This window comes from Lagopus leucura, unplaced genomic scaffold (genome assembly GCF_019238085.1).
Source record: "Lagopus leucura isolate 7727_CA_CO unplaced genomic scaffold, USGS_WTPT01 Super-Scaffold_100030, whole genome shotgun sequence".
Taxonomy (NCBI): domain Eukaryota; kingdom Metazoa; phylum Chordata; class Aves; order Galliformes; family Phasianidae; genus Lagopus; species Lagopus leucura.
Genome location: NW_024962281.1, coordinates 5,835,729 through 5,853,624, shown reverse-complemented (window position 1 = coordinate 5,853,624; position 17,896 = coordinate 5,835,729). Strand labels below are relative to the sequence as shown.

General features: G+C 41.3%; 1 protein-coding gene across 2 annotated transcripts in view; it reads right to left on the bottom strand.

Moving 5' to 3' along the window:
* Positions 1–17,896, bottom strand: part of GRIA1 (glutamate ionotropic receptor AMPA type subunit 1) — a 107,653-nt gene that overhangs the window by 32,681 nt on the left and 57,076 nt on the right. For both annotated transcript variants that reach the window (XM_042881685.1, XM_042881686.1), the window contains exons 5-10: positions 11,220–11,381; positions 10,224–10,391; positions 6,706–6,810; positions 4,511–4,621; positions 3,353–3,559; positions 1,761–2,131 (exon numbers count right to left, since the gene is read on the bottom strand). In XM_042881685.1, the coding sequence (XP_042737619.1) occupies positions 1,761–2,131; positions 3,353–3,559; positions 4,511–4,621; positions 6,706–6,810; positions 10,224–10,391; positions 11,220–11,381 (1,124 nt within the window). The remainder of the gene's footprint in view (positions 1–1,760; positions 2,132–3,352; positions 3,560–4,510; positions 4,622–6,705; positions 6,811–10,223; positions 10,392–11,219; positions 11,382–17,896) is intronic.

Here is a 17,896-nt window from a genome sequence, read left to right as displayed (position 1 = left end):
TGACACAATCGTTTTCATTTCCCATTTCAAAGCAAAATAAAACAATGCTTTGTAATGGTGATTCTAAGCATGTTGTTTAATGAGATAAAATCTTGTTATTTGGATCAAAACCACTGAAAACCAAACCCAACAAAACCCACAAAACCCAATGCTTTTTTATGAAAGATGTTTCAGAATTTGCTATTCCAAAGTCCGAGCTTTTCACCTGTCTGCACTCCTCCTTGGAACTGCAACTGGCTGTAGAAATGTCCCCAGAGGAAGACATTCTCTTTCCTAAGAATAATGATGACTTAAATAACAATGAGAATGAAAATGGCCATAACCTGATCCTAACACATGGGGCTGTGTTACAAGACACAGTTGAATAATAAAGTTGAATGAATGAAGTTGAATTTCCCTCAGCAGGGAAGACTTCCTGAATGCCCCTTCTGGACTTCGACTAATAAATGATCAGATGATAAAATATATTCATAAAAGCTGTCACTACCAAATTGCCTCACAAGATCTCATCTCCCTGCTATCTCAAGCTTATTAATATTTGGAGAAATTGATATCCAATGGCCAACAAGCTGGTGCTTGGTCTGCCCCTGCCATCTCATGGGAGCAGCGCTGAGCTGCACGTCATTATCTTTGCTCATCAAAGGAGATGTGGCTCCTTTTCATCCCCTGATTTCTGATACTATCCCAGCATTTGGAAAATTAACTCCTATCGCCTGCATTCACTCAAAGCACAGTGTTATCCCAGGCTCACCTCTGGTTCTGCCTCATATGAAGTTAGATAGGCCACAAGAAAAATCCCTCAGACATTAAAGATATTACTTACTGGATATACAACCTATGCCAATAAATAACAAAACCTATCATAACAGTTCTCACAGCTATTTTGTTCCTATGTTTTGAATTCTTTTCTTCTTGCTTTTGTATAACAAGACATGAAGGTTACTTGTATCTCGGGCTCCTTAATAGGCAAAAACTCTACCATAAGACCTTCAAAATGAAAGCATTTATTTCCAGGCCTTACAAATGCACCTCTACTTGTGTCTCTATCACAGATTCACATCTTCTGTATTTCATGCAGTTTTTCAGCCACCTTGTATTGTGCCTGCTTTTCCAAGAAAAATTACTTAAGAGAAATTTTAACAGTGAATACAGAGGACAAGTGATTCCCATCAGAAGACTCTTTAGGAACTCTTTGGACTTTGAATGCTATTGAATGTTCAAGCAGCAGAACTATTGACTGAAATGGGAACCAAAAGGAAAACTCTGTACTTCTCTGACCTTTCCAAAGGCCAATAATACTTAAAGCCACACAGTTCTCTACACAGTTCTCTCCATAATTGTTCAACAATAGTTTGGCACAGACTATACAGCCTTTTATTAGGCATCTACTATATTATTTCTCCCTGCTTTACTGGAATTATATAGTTTCCCAAAAATGCCAGAATGACCTTTTTCTAATAGCGACAAAGTAATGACTGACAAAAATTGATTGCAAATGGGTGGCTTTAGAAAATTGCCTGCATTTCTGTAAATTACTCCAGAAGATCTCAGTAGCATAAATTTAGAATGGTATTTTCTATGGTCCCAAGTTTAAGGCCCAAGTTCACAGCTGAGACCCGTGAACCTGTAAGTCCCTTCTGAATTACAAACCAATGCAGAGAATACAGTACTGTTCAGGAAGGATGGTCAAAGAACCTGTTCAGCTCCAAAGCATACACAAAGATTAAATCACTTGAACTGGAATAAGGAAGATGACTTACCTTGGAGAAATATCACATCCTTGCTGCATAAAAGCTCCCAGGGAGAACCAGAGACTGTTGAATATCCCAAATTCATTCGTTTGATCGTTGGCCGGCTGGTCCCGTCCTTCCTCAAACTCCTCGGTGTGCCACTCATAAGGGCTGAAGCGACTCACCAAGAAGAGGACGACACTCACTCCAATGTAGGCAAAAACAATGCACATCCATATTTCATAGGCCAAAGGGTCCAGAAAAGAGAACACTCCTGGTTTGGACTTCTGAGGCTTTTTTATCATGATAGAGATACCTAAGCTCATAAAAGGTTTGGAAAAGTCTATAACTTCTTCTCGAACCAGAGTGATGGTTAATGGTGCCACAGCCACATCAGCCCTCTGAAAAGGAGAGACAGAAGAGTTGCATTCTGGGGATAAAGCATACCTACTAACTCCAGCTTATTTTACTTTGATCTCTGTTTAACCCTACTATCTGAAAAGTAATCAGACAAAACCAATTGCAGGAGAAATTGTTGAAAAGAAGCAGCCTATAACATTGGTTGATTATTTCCATTTTATCAATACTGATCACTGGTTCTATTTTGAAATTTCCTTTTCCAGCCACCCAGCTCCAGTGTGATTTATCCACTGATGTCACAGTCTGATGCAGAAGACTTTTGCTAAAAGAGCCTTATCATCCAGACATCAAAAGAGGTAAGGAAAGCCAATCGCCTGAAAAAGGACACCAGGATGTTTACTTCCATCAGAAACCACTTTTTGGTGGCATTACTGATGCAGAAGAAGAAAAAGTTCCAGTGACACTGATGTGCACTTTCCATTTATTTTATAATCAGTCTTGAAAATGGAAAGGGAAATACACTGAAATGGTTGTCAGCATATCCCGTCGAGATCTCAGCAGGACTCAGATCATCCATTTCTCCAGCACGGCAACAGACAGACTTGGGAACTGATGCTCCCTACACTATGAAGGGTAAATTGCACCCCTCTGAAGAATGACTTGAAACACTGCAGATGGGGAATTATCAGAGCAAATCAGATTTAGAAGTGTAGGGTGAAGGGATATATTTGAGCAGATGGAAATGAGTGATTAGACCAAAAATGTCAGGTTCACCAGACATTCAAGGTCAGGCTGGATAGGAATCCAAGCACCCTGATGGAGCTGTAGGTGTCCCTGCTTTTTGCAGGGGAACTGGACCGGATGATCTTTAAAGATCCCTTCCAACTCAAACAATTCTATGATTCTACAAATCTATACAGAGTTTTTGAAATCTTACCTTTCTTCCATCCTGCCATTATCAAGTAAATATAAACTATAATAAAATTTGGAGATTCTACTCATGAGAAAGTTTAACCTTTCAATACTTGTTCTTCCAAAAATTGAAAGAAAAAATATTCCTGTAGCTACGGAAAAGAAAACACTTTGACATTTCTATGGGCACAAAATGTGCTGTACCATCCTGAATTAAAATGTTTCCTCTGGGCTGATTATACTATCTCAGCTGCAATCCTCAAAACAGCACAGGCTGATGGAAGGTGGGGATCCTTTTTACTATAGGGCCTGAGACTGTTCTCAAGACAACGAAAAAGGGGGAAACTCACCCCATAAACAAGCTCTCCCACCATGCCGTTCCATGTTTTGGTGTCGGGGTCCCGGGCTCCATACTTCCCATCTCTGACAATCTCCAGCCTGTAGTGGTAGCCAACATGCTTTGCAATCTCAGCAGCAAGCTCCACACAGTAGCCTTCATACCTTTCATTGCCTTCAAACTGGTTGGCATTCTTCTTGAGCATCACATATGGGTCTTCCTGGCACAGAGGAGACCAATATTGAGCCACTCCACCTTCCCAGTGCTTTAGAGACTCAACATCTTTGCTTATGATCTGCTTGAAAAGCCCTAACTTTGTATGTATGTACCAAAGGGAACTGTCAACAAACAGTGGGGTTAATTTAGGAAGTATAAAGGGTAATTTTTTATTCTGGTGTTTTCTATTCATCTATGCAAAAAAACACGTGCAGCTTCTGCATTTATAGACTTCAGGGCAATGGAGATGCCTGGAAGGATTTGGGTGACAAGTCTTTCATTGTGGCTTGGTAAGGGTTATTTAGTACATTTCAGCTATGAATTTTTAAAGGAACGTCTGCCTGTGTGGGCACAAACAGAGACAAATCTGCTGGGCATGAGAGAGCCCTAAAGATGTTTAATTCAGTTTGGGTATTGTGTCCTCTTTGTAGGTTTACAGCAAGCATTCAGCAAACAAGTTAGTAAAATTTCATGTTTCTGCAGGGTGATGGTATACAATGACACACTACATGATACCATACATTATGGGATACTTATTGTTCCTTCATGATTATAGTGGGGATTTGTTTTTAAAGCTATGATTCAGTCTCTCTGCACAATACAGCTTATCCTTCCGAAAATTACAGCCCACATTCTGTGGGCTAAACACAAAGCACAGGTATAATGTTCCTAATTTACCTATGCTGATGCCTCTACTATCTTGTCATAATCTTTTGTATTTTCTATACTTAAGCATGAGAGCTCTTTAATACCTACTTAATTAGCCACAGCAATTTTCAGATACCTTTATGGACCCGACAGGAAACAGTAAGTGCTGTTATTATTATTGTTATTATTGTTATCGCTATTATAAAGATGATACAGTACAAAACAAGGTGTGCAAAGGGGAAGAGGCAGTCAGCACATCAGGGAGATGAGGGAGAATGAGAGCTGGGCTGGAAGTCCCAGCACTTACTAGGATCGTTGTGACTATGTACGTCCTGTTCTGGAGGCTCGTGGACTCGTTGCCGGTTTGAGTATCTATGGCTACTGGAACTAACTTTTCATCTTCGTTCCAATAACCAATCTGCCAAATACAAATCCAGGACAACTTATTGATATCTCCTTGTAATATTAATCAAGATATGTTAACAGGGTCATTCAAAAAGGGTCAGATCTCTCTGCAAGTTTGTACTCAGCCCAGTATCTCCCGTCCTACTTCTTGATGTCTTTTGAGGGGGGAATCAGGATTTCTCCTGACCCACCATGCCTCCAGCCTGAGAATAATGTGTATGATTTACTACATTCTCTCTTATAAACACGCAAAGCCAAATAGCACACAGCAGTAGATTATCGCAATTTCTGTCCAATCCCTACTGCAAGAGGTCACATTTTCCCTGTGTGACTTCTGTATACTTTTCTAACATGCCTGCTGCTTGTCCAGATGTGACAGGGTGATAAAATGCTGTTCTCCAGCTGGAAGCCTCTGTAAACATAGAACTGACTCTTAGGATATCTTAAGACAACAGAAGAAAAAAATCAAGTGAGAAAAGAAACAAAACCAATACTGGTCAGTGCCAAAAGGTTTGAAGTTATGAATAAAAGCAAACAGAAGAATTTGTATGCTAAAATGTGCCTATTAATTAGGGTTTGGGCTGATCTGTCACTACTTGCACGTAAAGCAGCATGCCAACGAGTATCAACAAGAAGATCACTGTTGAGGTTTTCTTCTTCCAGGGCTTGATTTGATAAGGGGAATTCCATCACCTCATGTACATATGGTATTGCCTGAGCTTTGGTCAAGTGAAAGCAATTTATTATAACAGTAAATGGGAAAGGATATTAACACAGGGCATGAGCAGGAGTTGCTGATGGCAGATTACAAGCTGTAACAATAGAGGAAGAAAAAAACTCCACACAGGCGTCTCATCCGTCTTCATTGCACAGAGAAAAGGAGAAGAGAGTGAGGAAAAAGCTTCCAAAACTCTGCCCTGGGGCAACATAAATGGAGATGTATGGGTTTTTTTGCACTTTTATCCTGGTGGATCTAAGATAAAGCATGCGTCCTGTCAGTTATGTGCCTTCTAAACAAATATTTCTGTCAGTAAATACACAGCAAAATCAAGACATTTAGCCATTCTGCTGCTTCTCCTCTGGATTCCCTCTGGACTGCCATCATCTTTCCTGAAGTTCAGAGCCCCAAACTGGACATAGTATTACATTTATACTCTCGTGAATGCCAGATAGAGGAGGAAGATCACTTTGAATGTCTTTATATTGATAATTCCTTTATTTTTCAGTGAGGAATTGGATTTTTTTTTTATTTTTTTTTATTTTTTATTTATTTTTTTTTTTGGATGATGCAGCTGATTCCTGCTTGGATGTAGTGGGCTTTGGCCTGACATTGGCTGCTGCAGGTATAAGTGAGTATGGAGGATGGAAGCTGTACATGTGGGACTATCACTATTTGCAGTTTCCTTGGTTTCAAACAAGTATTTTACACTTCAGGGGTGAGGGGATGCAGAGGGGTTGCAGTGAATGCTCCATTCCAAATTATTTAGCAGATTTCCTTTATCCACAGAATAACTTTTCTTCAAATAGGCAATATCTAAAGCGGGACATAAGTGTATGGAGTCAGGCTGACAAATGGATCGGTGTTTCAAGGGCTCCATGCACCTGAAAATTCAGGTTTTACAGAGTGCCTGGGATACAGAAAGGTACAAAGACCTCAGGACAGTAGCAATACCTCCATAACTATCAGGATACAGCGGGTAAAAATCTTGTTAATTCTTGAGCAGAATTAAATCAAAATAAAGGGTTCCCTGGCACTGCTTAGGGCAGACAGGTTCCTCCTGACTCTGTCTTGGCTCATTTCTTAGAAATGAAAACCAGGAGTGCAAAAACCGACAGTTGTGTAGCTGAGCCTGAGCCAAAGTGTCCTGCCAATAGCAAGACTGAGTGGGCCAAGCTTTCCTTTCCTGGAAATCCCCGCTCCACAGCTAAGTTGCCCTTCTTACTCTTGATAACCCCTTCCATATGTTGCATTTTTTTTTTAGTAATACACCGTGAGTTCTCTGTTGTGCTTGGCTTTGCTCATGCAGAGACCTAACTACACCATGAGAACAGAGAGTTGATGCCAGATGCAGGAGCTTTAGACGCTTTCTCCATTACCTTTCTGATCCCATCGTGTTTCATCTCAATCACATGGAGGGTGTAGTTGGTCCTCCGCCCCTTCTCATTAAACTGAACGTTGCCAGACAATCCTTCAAAACGGACCTTAAAGACATAAATATCAGTGAGAAGAGCACATAGATCAGCAACCCAAGCTCTTAACAAATCACGTCTCTTGAAACTCAGTGGTCCATCACCAAGCTCAGTGGTGCATCAGAGCCAGATTACATGTGGGAGCCCATCATCTCTTGGGATGCAACAGGCAGCTAAGACAGCTCTGAATGCCTCAGGCTCTGTTTGTGTTGTCTAAATCTAAGTAGGGATCAAGACTTGGTAAAGAACTTGTCAGGCCAAATCAGGAACTGCATTTGCAGGAAATACGAAGCTGTGGACACTGCTCCCAGCTGTTGCCTTTTGAAAGAGAGGAGTCTATCAGTTAATTTACCTGCTTTAATTTAATTACCTGCTGCACCAGCCTGCTTAAACCTGACTATTCCATACTGTAAATGAGATCTACATAGGAAATTTTGAATCATAAGTCTCTGCTGATAACACTGCCATGAACCACATTCTATTTCCTTAGTTTTTCCTCTCAATGTGACTTGTTGCAAAAGTCCAGGAACCTGGGAAAAGGAGTACTCACATCCCTGGACTGGGGAAAAAAGATTTGTTCTTGGCCTTTCTTCTTGTTTTGGACAAATCTGTACTCTCTGCAATGGAAGGCTTCCCGCATGCAAAATGAGAATAAGCATTGAATTGCTTTTTAAAGTGCCCTGAGAACCTTAGAATGAAAACTCTTTGTGAAGAAACGAGGATATATCACTATGGATGACATTAGCTGCTAATCTGCTTAAACTGTGTTTATTTTCCAGGTATTATCACAAACGTTTGTCATGAAAACGAACATCTGCCATTGTTTTCTGAAGCTGCTTCAAGTCAAGAGGTTATATTTGGTGAAATTTGGAGAAAAGTGCTTTTCCCTCCTCACAGAAAACAACATGCCCATAAAAGACACCTCGGTTGGAAATGTACCATTATCTTAAACACTCCATGCTTCCTTTGTTCCATGGCCCCTTTTACCTTTTCCGACTAACTCCGAAGCTCAGTCACAGGTGCTCATGCTTTGTAGTTCCATATGCATTAAAAGCCAGGTGTACTAAAGGCAATTCTTTCTATCTGTAGGAAAAAAATCTAAATCCTATGATAGCCATGTAGCACTGACATAGCTAAAGGAGCCTCTCCCAGCACAGCTGTTCTGTCATTTACCATCTTGAGACCCCTCTCAGTAGTCCTTTTTTGTCGTTTCATCGTCCAAAAGCATTCTGTCTTTACGGCTTTGTCACCGATCCAAGAATTTATTCTCTTTTTCATGAGAGAAAGTACCCTGCCCTCTGGATCATAATAAAATACTGTGAGGAATGATTTCAGCAATGCTCAGTGCAAGTAAGTCAACCGGAGACATGGACAACTTAAACACACTTGTGTGTGAGATGCAGGCATGTGGTTCTCTGCAGGAAGAGAAGGATGCTTTTGTGGCCATCCAGTCTGTTACTCAGCAGTTCAGGACCAGCTACCTGGTTGTAAGCTTGGTTACTAAACAACATTAACAAAAAATACCTGTGAAAAATTACAATGATCTTCCTGAAGTATTGAGAGCTCAATGTGCTGGTTTAAAGCAATGCATCGTGAGAATTTCATGGGAAGAAATACCCCTTACTTCTCTTTAATAAAAGCATGCATTTTGTGAAAATGTGTCAGATTTCTGTTTTTAAAAAACTGCAGAATGTTTCAAATTGTTTTTCTTTTTTGGTCCTGCTATCCTTGACTGCTTCCTACGCTAAAAAGAAATGAGGCAATTCAGGAGCTTATTCAAGACATTTCAGTCGAAATAAGTGGAGAAACTTTTTTTTAACAGCTCTTAATGTTTCAGGCATTAGAAAATGGGAGGTGAGGAGAGAGAACGCTGTGAATATCTGTAACAATTGCTGTAATTGTGAGTCTTCACAGAAAGGATAACTCAAGCCTTCAATCTAATCTTAAGTTCTTTCCATTTCCACTTTCCTCTTTCTGAAATGGAGTCATTGCTAAAATACTAAATGCTGGAGGACTATTAAATTTGTAGTTAAAATTTCCTTTGAGAATTCCTTCCTTCACTGCATGTTTCAGAACCTTTAATTTTGACCATCACAACTGAACTGGCCAAACTTATTGAAAATTATAATTTTTTTTAAAGGCTAAGGAACAATTTTGGCAAATAGCTCTACGTGTTCTTCGACCCAAATCACTGCAGTTGAAAAGAGTTTTGAAATCAATTTAATGAAGAGATGAGAAAAAATCAGAGGTGATTATCAAGCACACACATAGAATTACCAAGACTAATTTTGATATCCTACTCTCGTAAATTCAATAATGAAAAACACTGGAGAGCCCCTTGCTCATCATATATCCTCCAAGTATTTAATGTTTATTAGGTAACTGATCTCCCTAATGCATCAAAAAGGCAGATTTTATTACAGGAGCTTGGAGAAGCTATGACAGTGATTTGCCCAAGGTCATACAGAAAGTCAATGACAGGCTTGGGAACATGTAAAATATAAGGATTAAAATCAATCTTAATGCAAGATTTGGTTTTAGAGGAATTTTTGTTTACCATCAAATCAAAATACATGTAAAAAGTTTATGTGAGATGAAAATTAGCCAGAATTATTTTGTTCTTCTTGCCTTAAGGAAAGAGGATGGGATAAGCTATATTTGGATAACACTGAACTAGCAGTATTTGCAAGCAAAGAATTCATCTATTTTTGAAACAAATGTAGCACAAACTATGAGTAAGAAAGTAGAGAATGTGTCTGAAAGAAGAAAAAATGTTAGAAATGAATGTCAGTTCTTAAATTTAAATAAGTATTGTAATGTTCTATCCTTCCAAGTCTTTGAGAAGAGTGTATTATTCTTTTCCCTTGCTGTAAGCTAACATAAGTTTTCGTTTGTTTGTTTAAAAATCTAAAATTCTAAGCAGGATGAAGAAACAGGATTTTCAAACTATTAAGGAGTAAACTTTCTCAATAGCTGTTATTAAGGCTTCTCCCAATCCTCACAATATGAACCAAGCTCTAATGTAGTCTTAAGGAACATTCTGATGTCAACCAATGCATATGGCAAAATCCATTTAGTTTCAAATGTCATTAGAAATCTGGAACAAAAGCTGAGTTCACAGAGCATTGAAGGAGCTTCAGAAAATGTGATCTAAACTGGTCTGTCTCTTGGAAAGGTAAAAATAAGGACCCATGACTTTATAGGATAACATTTTGGCTTTTCCATCTAAGAACTCCAAAAGATCATGCTGGATGTCAACAGGAAAAGAAATTCACTGGGCTCAAGACCTGGCTCTTACCTGGAAGAATCAGTTCCTTAACCCAAGCAAATTATTTGGGCATTTCTGCTGCTAGCTGCCCCTCTTCCCCTACCCACAGGCTATGTATGGCCACCCCCACGGCACACGCATCAGTTAGGTTTTGAACCTGCTGCAATGCTCTCTGGATGTCAATTCCTTGTCCCCAGGGCACGGCCGGGTTGGCGAGGCAGTCCCCAGCATTGCCACGTCGGGAGATGTCGATCCGCTGCCTCCGCAGGTTCTGAAATGCCTCAGCCATCACCCGGACCCCATCGTATGTAAGGGCTGAAGTGTACTAGAGAGAAAAGACATTTGCCCATTAGCCTGAGTTGACCTCAGGTGTACTACACTGTTCTGTTCACTTTTCAGATTTTTTGTTGTCACCCTTTCAGCTTTGGAGGATCCTTTGTGTGATCACTGATGTCTTAGTTACCTGTGGAAGTTGGTGCTTTCTCTTCCAGAGGAAAAGAGTGAGGCAGAAGATCTTGATTCACCTTCTGCTGCCTTCAGATTGCACTCAGCCTTCAAAGCTGCTTCCTTGTTACCCAAATCTTTCTGTTTAATTAGAATCATTGACCTGAACTTTCAAGGAATGCATTATACAGTGTGAATGTGAGACTGAAAGATATGCTAAACCAAGTAACGAGTTACTTTTTCCTTCACAGATGGAGTCCAGAAAACTCTGTTGCAATGTACAAAAAATCTGCAAAGGATGAGTTTATTCAAGCTGAAACTTGTGTAGAAAAGAGGTAAAACTCTGGTGTGAACAGCAACCGCTGCTTTAATTCCTTCTCCTGTGATTACCTATGGATTTATTTCTAAGAACCTTTTTTAAAACTAATACTTCCAAGGTTGACATTTCTAGTGCTGAGTATTTGCCAAAAGTGTATTTGTTTTCAAATGGCAGATAGAAAAATAAAACCACCTCTCCCCTCTGCCCTTGACACTTTCAGAATCTTCTGCTCTGAGTTTGGAATAAATTAAAAAGTATTTGTCCTCTATTGTACCCACTGATTTGAAATGTTCAGAAACAACATCCGGAACAGCTTTATTATCACTGCGTGGGAGTGACTTGAAGTGGACCAGAAGGACCCTAAATTAAATGGTTTTCTATATCACTTACCTTTGGCCTCTTCCAGTCCACACGAGGAAGCTCCCTGGCATCGTTATTCCTCCACTGCTGCATGATCCTGGCGGGAACAGTATCTGTGTAATTCACCAACTGGAAGCCAGTGACGTTGGCTCCGCTCTCCCTGAATTTCGTCAGATCGATGTCCATGAATCCCTGGTAAGGACAGAAACAGGAGACACTCATCAGATGAACCATCTCTATGTGGTTAACAGGAAACTTGTTTACCTATGGATTTGATAGTCAGCATAGGAGAAATCTCTTCCCTTTGCAAAGTAAGGCCTGACACTGAGAGGCTCCGCTCTCTGAACACAGGATGAAATTGTCTCTTAGGCAACAGAGGGACTTTGACATAGGCACTGGAGATACACTGCAAGCAGTGGGGAGAAGAGGACGCTGTTTGGCATCCCAAATTTGGTATCCTCTCTTTAGCAGTACTGATATACAAAAATATTTGCTGTGTTCCCAAAGCAGGTGCTTGAGCAGAGCTTCTGTATCCATTTGCTCTCAAACATATGATGTCACTGGGAGTTAAAAAAGCCAGGGCCATCCCTGGTCAGGTTCCCAAAATGGTGCTCACTCTGCACAGGCTGGGGGAGTTAATTGACTCATTAATTTCCAAGATCAGAATCAGGCCATCAGATGGAAACCTGTTGTGAGAAAAAACAGCTTGCAAGGAAAAGACTAAATTGCCCTCTTACATCAGTGTCAGACCAAGAGAGTCGTAAGTGACTCAAAAATGTCTTTAAAGACTTTCACAGCTTTTCTTCCGGCTTTTTGTAAGCAATTTAGCATCCACTTACAGGCTGAGAATTGGATGGAGATGTACAGATGCTCTAACTAGATGATTTGTTTAGTTTCAAAGTGCAGTGATTTAGGTTAAAAAAAAAAAAAAGAAAAGAAACAGTGATACTTCGTGAGTATGTATTTCTCAGAATGCTGGTTTAACCCACATCAATCTTGTATGTAATTGCCAGCGTAGGGGTTTCAGAAAGCCAGAGCTGTGATTAATGAATAGGAAATGCAGCACGGTAATTGTCTCTGACATCTTAATGCATTTCAGGCCAAGTGGTTTTTGACACACGGAGCTCCTAAGGTTCAGTAAGAGGGACCTCACAGGTTGCCAACTGGTTATTCATGGCCAGGACCAAATTGCACTGACATTTTGCTCCTGGGAGGCACTCAGGGGAAAAAGATCTGTCAAAAGAAACTACCACACAGCATCTTCAAGTGTGTGCCACCAGCTCCTCCTTGGAAGGCCCACAAAGGCATGAAGGAAGGTCCGAGTTCATGACAGAATGTAGGATGTCTGGTGTCCTTAACCTCTTCAACAAGCAGAAAGTTCAGAAAGGACTGTGACACCAAAGACAACGACAGCAGTGGTTGGAAACACTGCCTTTCACCATTTTCCTCAAGCCCAGCCATTCTAAAACTGAGAGCATGGAGACCTCTAAAGATTTTCCAGTTGTTAAAGGAAGTTGGGGCTGTAGGGAATATCATTAACCTTGGATATGCCTTTGCGTTTTGAATGTTATTAACTGCTGAAAAAAACCTGTTTTCACCTGTTATCCCTCCTCCACGTGCCCCAGTACAAGGTCAGTACAGGACCTTGTACTAATTACAAAGGAATTTTAATTACTGCACCACTGAAGTCTGCTCAGAGCAGTTCTGAGTGACATGAGTGCAAATGAACTGGGAAATACCAGAGGTCAGATATTTTAGAAAGCAGTTCCTAGAAGAAGACAGTTCTTGCTGGCTAACATATAAACAAGAATATATTGAATTTTATACAGGCTGTCACTTGGAAATGTTTCTATTGGCAACGCAGCATCAGGAATTAAATACGCTTATCTGTCTTTCTGGAAGATCAGTCCGTGCTTGTAAGAATGATTAGAGCAGATGAATCACAATATTTGCAAGCAAAGAAGTCATCAATCACCTGATATCTTGTACTACCTACACCAACATATTGCAAAAAAAAAAAAAAAGGACTTTTTATATAGTCTTCAACTGACCACACTTGGAAAACTGAAAATAAAAAAAAGATTGTCCAGGCTAACCCTCAGTGCATGGGAGAAAGAGCAGCTGTAGGATATAATCATCTAACCCAGTGTGATAAGTCATCACCCATTGCCTAACTGCAGAGCACAATGACACTACCTAAGCAGTAAATACAACATAACATCACTAATATTAATTAAGTATGGTTCAGTTCCACGTGAGAGCATCAGGGAGAGGATTCTGGGGAACCTGAAGGCTGAAGCAGCCCCACTCTGCCATCCCTGTGCGTGTGCTCGTATTGCAACCAGCCCTGGCCAGGGCAGTACAAATATTAATTATGCAATGCCTCACTGCCAGGAAGTTCTAAGGGAAAGAAGATATAAAGTGAATCATGCTTCCTTTACTCAGAAAGTCTATCTAACATCAGTAAGTGACTAAGGAGAGATTGCAGCCCACTGCTGTGGGGCAGCAGACGTGCTTGCAGCAGTGTGGTTGGTATCGACCCATTTGGAAAAGAATCAGCACAGAAATGCTTCCCTTCACCATCAAATCAAATACAGCAAGAAGTGAAGAAAGCTGGAATGAGATTTTCTATGGAACATTCTCAGCCAAAACATTTCCAAAAAATACTGTCAAAAGCTCTCTTTGCAGCCATGTATGGAGCATCGGGCTGGACAGAGAAATTACCTCACAACCTGGAATCCACTGAAATGTGATTTCCTTTGGGATCTTTAAACCTGGACCACTTGGGACAAGTATCCGTGGAACAAGCAGGTATGTGGCCTCTCCCTCTTACTCAGCACCGCTGGTGCTCTGGAGAGGAAAAGGAACCACAGAATCACAGGCAGAGGAATGCAGCAGTTCATGCCCAGCCAATGTGCTGTGCCCACAGCTGGGGCAAGCAGGCAGAGCAGCACCCAGGGGAACACAGAGCTCTCCAGGCTCCCCATGGGCACTCGAGGGAGACAACACTCCTGCAAGCACAGTTCTCTTTGGGACCATCGAAACTACACTGGAAGGGATGCAGCAGCAGCAAGCTCACCCTTGCCCTCCAGCAGCCTTAGCTGTCCCTTCTATTTAAATTCACTTTGCAAAGTCATCTCTGTAAATCAGAGAGTGTGGCCTTCTGCCTTGTGTGTGCTGGGAAAATGCCCAGCTTTCTCTGCATGCTATCAAATCAGGAGTCTGACAATAAACCACAAGAATCTGGACCCGTCCGCACTGACAGCACCTTCCTCCACGCCTGCTCTGATTCACAGCATCTGCAGCGCAGCTCACGCAGCAGCCAGGCTCGGTTCAATGCAGGGAAGTTGCTCTTTAGCCCATGCTATGAACTGTTCTCTCTGCATTAATGAACCTCACAAAGCAATTGCATGGAAGAGCCCTGCTGTTAGTAAATAACATAGGCAGCTGGTAAAGACCTTCAAGTCTTCAAATAGAAAACAGAGCAGTGCTGGAAAGCGTTCTTTCCTCGTGTTGTTTTCCTTGCTTCGTCTGTTCTTTATGCTGTGCTTAAACTGAGACCATTTTTCAGCCAAAGGTTGTTTTACTGTCCCATTCACTGCTTTGCTTCCTGGGAGAGATGTCAGCAAGTCACACATTTATATTCCTCTCCACTGTGTGTGAGCTCAGTCATCAAAGGAAATGCATAATGCAGGAAGACTGATGACTTGAAATGTGTCTCATGAATCCATCTTGATTAACTGGTCCAGGAAGGATCTGCCTTAAAAAGAAAGTCCTCAGAAATTATCCAGCTCCTTATTTATACCCTGAGCATCACCAGGAGCCTGGGCAGTGAGTGGGCAGCACAGATTGCTGCCAGACAGTGGAGGAAAGGCTCCCACCTGCATGACTGCCCTCCTCAGGCCTGTCAGCATACCCAGTTCTCTGCACATCATCTTTCTCCTTCTCTTTTCTATTTTTTTTCTTTGCTTTTTCTCTTCTCTTCTGCTCTCTCTCTCTCTCTTTTTTTTTTTAACCTTTCACACTTGAATCCTACACTGAATTATCCCTTCTTAAGCAAAAACTGTTCAAACAATTCATCCAAACTCACCTGGAAATGTGAGACAGCAATGAAAAACTGGCCCAGTTCTCTTTAGATGCAATCCCTGCATGGTCTACAACGCCAGACTGCTTCCTGCTACTGGACTTTATAAGGAACACTTGCAAAAAGAAAACAACTGCTTCTGAATGACTGTGGATCAGCCAAGTGAATGCAAAGTGGCTCCTGTCATTCCAAGGTATGCTGGTGTCATTCTACAGGGAGCAGGAAGTCAAGCATTTTCAGATGGAGCATCTCTAATCTACCAAATTATCTTCAAGTTTGATTTGTCCAATAAAGTATCATCCCTCACTCCCATCAACTTGTATTAATAAGGAGGGTACATCAGAAAAGAGCCCAGCTGCTTCAGTTTCATTCCAGCATGCCTTCAACAGAGAGGGACTTCTCTTCTGCAAAATTATGAATATGTCAAATTTCATTGTAGCAGTAAAACATGAGAATCCTCCCTATAACATGGAGGCAAAGAAGAAAGGGCAAATAATGATGGGAGGATGGGGCAGTGCCAGACGGGGCTTCAGTCCTGAAGCCTGGTACCCACTTTGTGGGTACAAGTGAACGTGCAGATCTTGCTGGAAAGCTCAGTCCAGCCACTTTTTGCAAACATTTGCTCTTTAGAGAACTTTCAGAGCAGCAACTGATTTAAAGGCTTGGGAAACGTGCCATGTAGTGACAGATTCCAGGGCTTCAGTCAAAGATATGATTAAGGGTTGACCTGATCACAGTTTACAAGGACCAAAACTTCAGTAATGGAATATCCAGTCCAACAAACAGAAGCATAAATCTGATGGAGGAAGGCGAAGCTAGGCAAGTTCAGACCAGAAATAAGCATCGATGAAGTCACCAAGAGGAAGCTGTTGTGGATTTACGTGTCACCTCTTGCAAGCTGAGCTGGGTAATGGATTAGATGACAGCAAACCTCTTAGTTTAACAACTTTTCTCTTCCTTGATTTAAGCAAACACATCCTTATTTCCAACAGCTGTAGTATATCCGTTTATTACTCACTTGATGCTCAGTGATTTTTTTAAGCTGCTGTAAGTCACCTGTGCTTTTGAGCCTTCATTAGCTGCTGCAAAAATCCTTCCAAAGGCTGCAGCTCATATTGTCCTTTGTGGCCAATTTTTATATCAAAAAACTAGACAATTTTCTGTTACGTGAGACAGTCTAATTCAAACAAAAATTAATTCAGGGCTCCTGTGTCTTCCACTATCAATAACTTAGATGAGATGATGTTACTGGAGTTTCTTCTGTTCAGTAACGTCGGATAGGAACAGAAAAATCTGATTGGAAGTGAAACTGGAAAACCAAGTTTTTTGGTGAGTCTACCTGCATCACAGTCTAACTGGTATAATTTTAGAGACTTAAAAATAACTTAGGACATCTCTTTCCAACATTAGAATAGCAGTTTCGCAAGCCCAGGCATCCTGAGATCCGACCAGCACAAAATGCTGGTGCTGTATGCATCCTTCCAACTCCCACGAAACACTTTCAGACCGGTTACTGATGCAAACCTGAGCACTGCTGACCTCAGCTGCACCTTCAACCAACTTTTTTGGAGGTAAAAAAATTGACATGCAGAGGCACAGTGAAATCAGAGGGGACATAAAGCAAACAAGCAGGCTTTGCCTAGCTCCCACACAGGGCTCTCTGCTGTCAAAGCTGCTGTGTTGGTGCCCTTCAAATCCATCGGTGCTGTTTGCAAAGTGAAACACAGCTCATGGCTGGACTCAGCACTCACATATAATAAATATAAAATGGCATAGGAAAAAGTGCTTACCTCTACTAATCACCTCTGTTCGTATCTTTACTCTTCTTTGCTACCCCTTGCATCAGCAATCTCATGCGCTTATCTATCCAACTTCAAAGAAGAGCATTTGCTAAAAGAAGAACCTGGACTAATGTGCCAGGAAAAAGAAAGGCTCAAACACTGTGTGGCAGCTGTCCTTAATTCTTCTCTTTTAAAGACAGGTGACACAAAGGTCACTTATTTTAAGACAAAAATTTTCCTCTGCCCATGGGGGGGGGGGAGCCAATGTTCTCCCACTACAGGCAGTAGTCAGCCCACCTCCCTGGCACAGGATAAACAAAGACATGAAGGCAAGGTTATGGTGAAAGAGTCTGTAACATCAAAAGAAAGAAACCCAAGAAGTTTCTAAGCTTGCTGCTCTGACAGTATTGACTGTATTTTTTTCTCTTTGTGCTTGTTAGACAGTGCTTTCAAAAGCTGAGAACAAAGCTTAGGAAAATACGACCCATGAAAACAAACACATCTTTAAGTTGCCAAACCCCTCTGACTTGTAAAAAGAAGAAATACAAAGAGGTAAAGAGAGAGAGAGATGAATGCAACCAGCCTGTGCTGATACACCTGACAAATAACCAGCTGGTGAATGCTGATGGTATCTCCTGGGTACTGGCTGAGTAACTCCGGTTTTCATGAGTTTGCAAAAACGGTGGATAGAAGCAGATTTGCCCCAAGGAAAGGCAGGAATGTTCACATGAATGCTCCCTTAGCAGCAATGTCAGAGGCAGACCTTCATGGGATGGGCAGAGCTGAGCAGGATGGCTGTGTCTTTGAGCAGACACGGAGAAGGATGTTCGCCCATGGCCTAA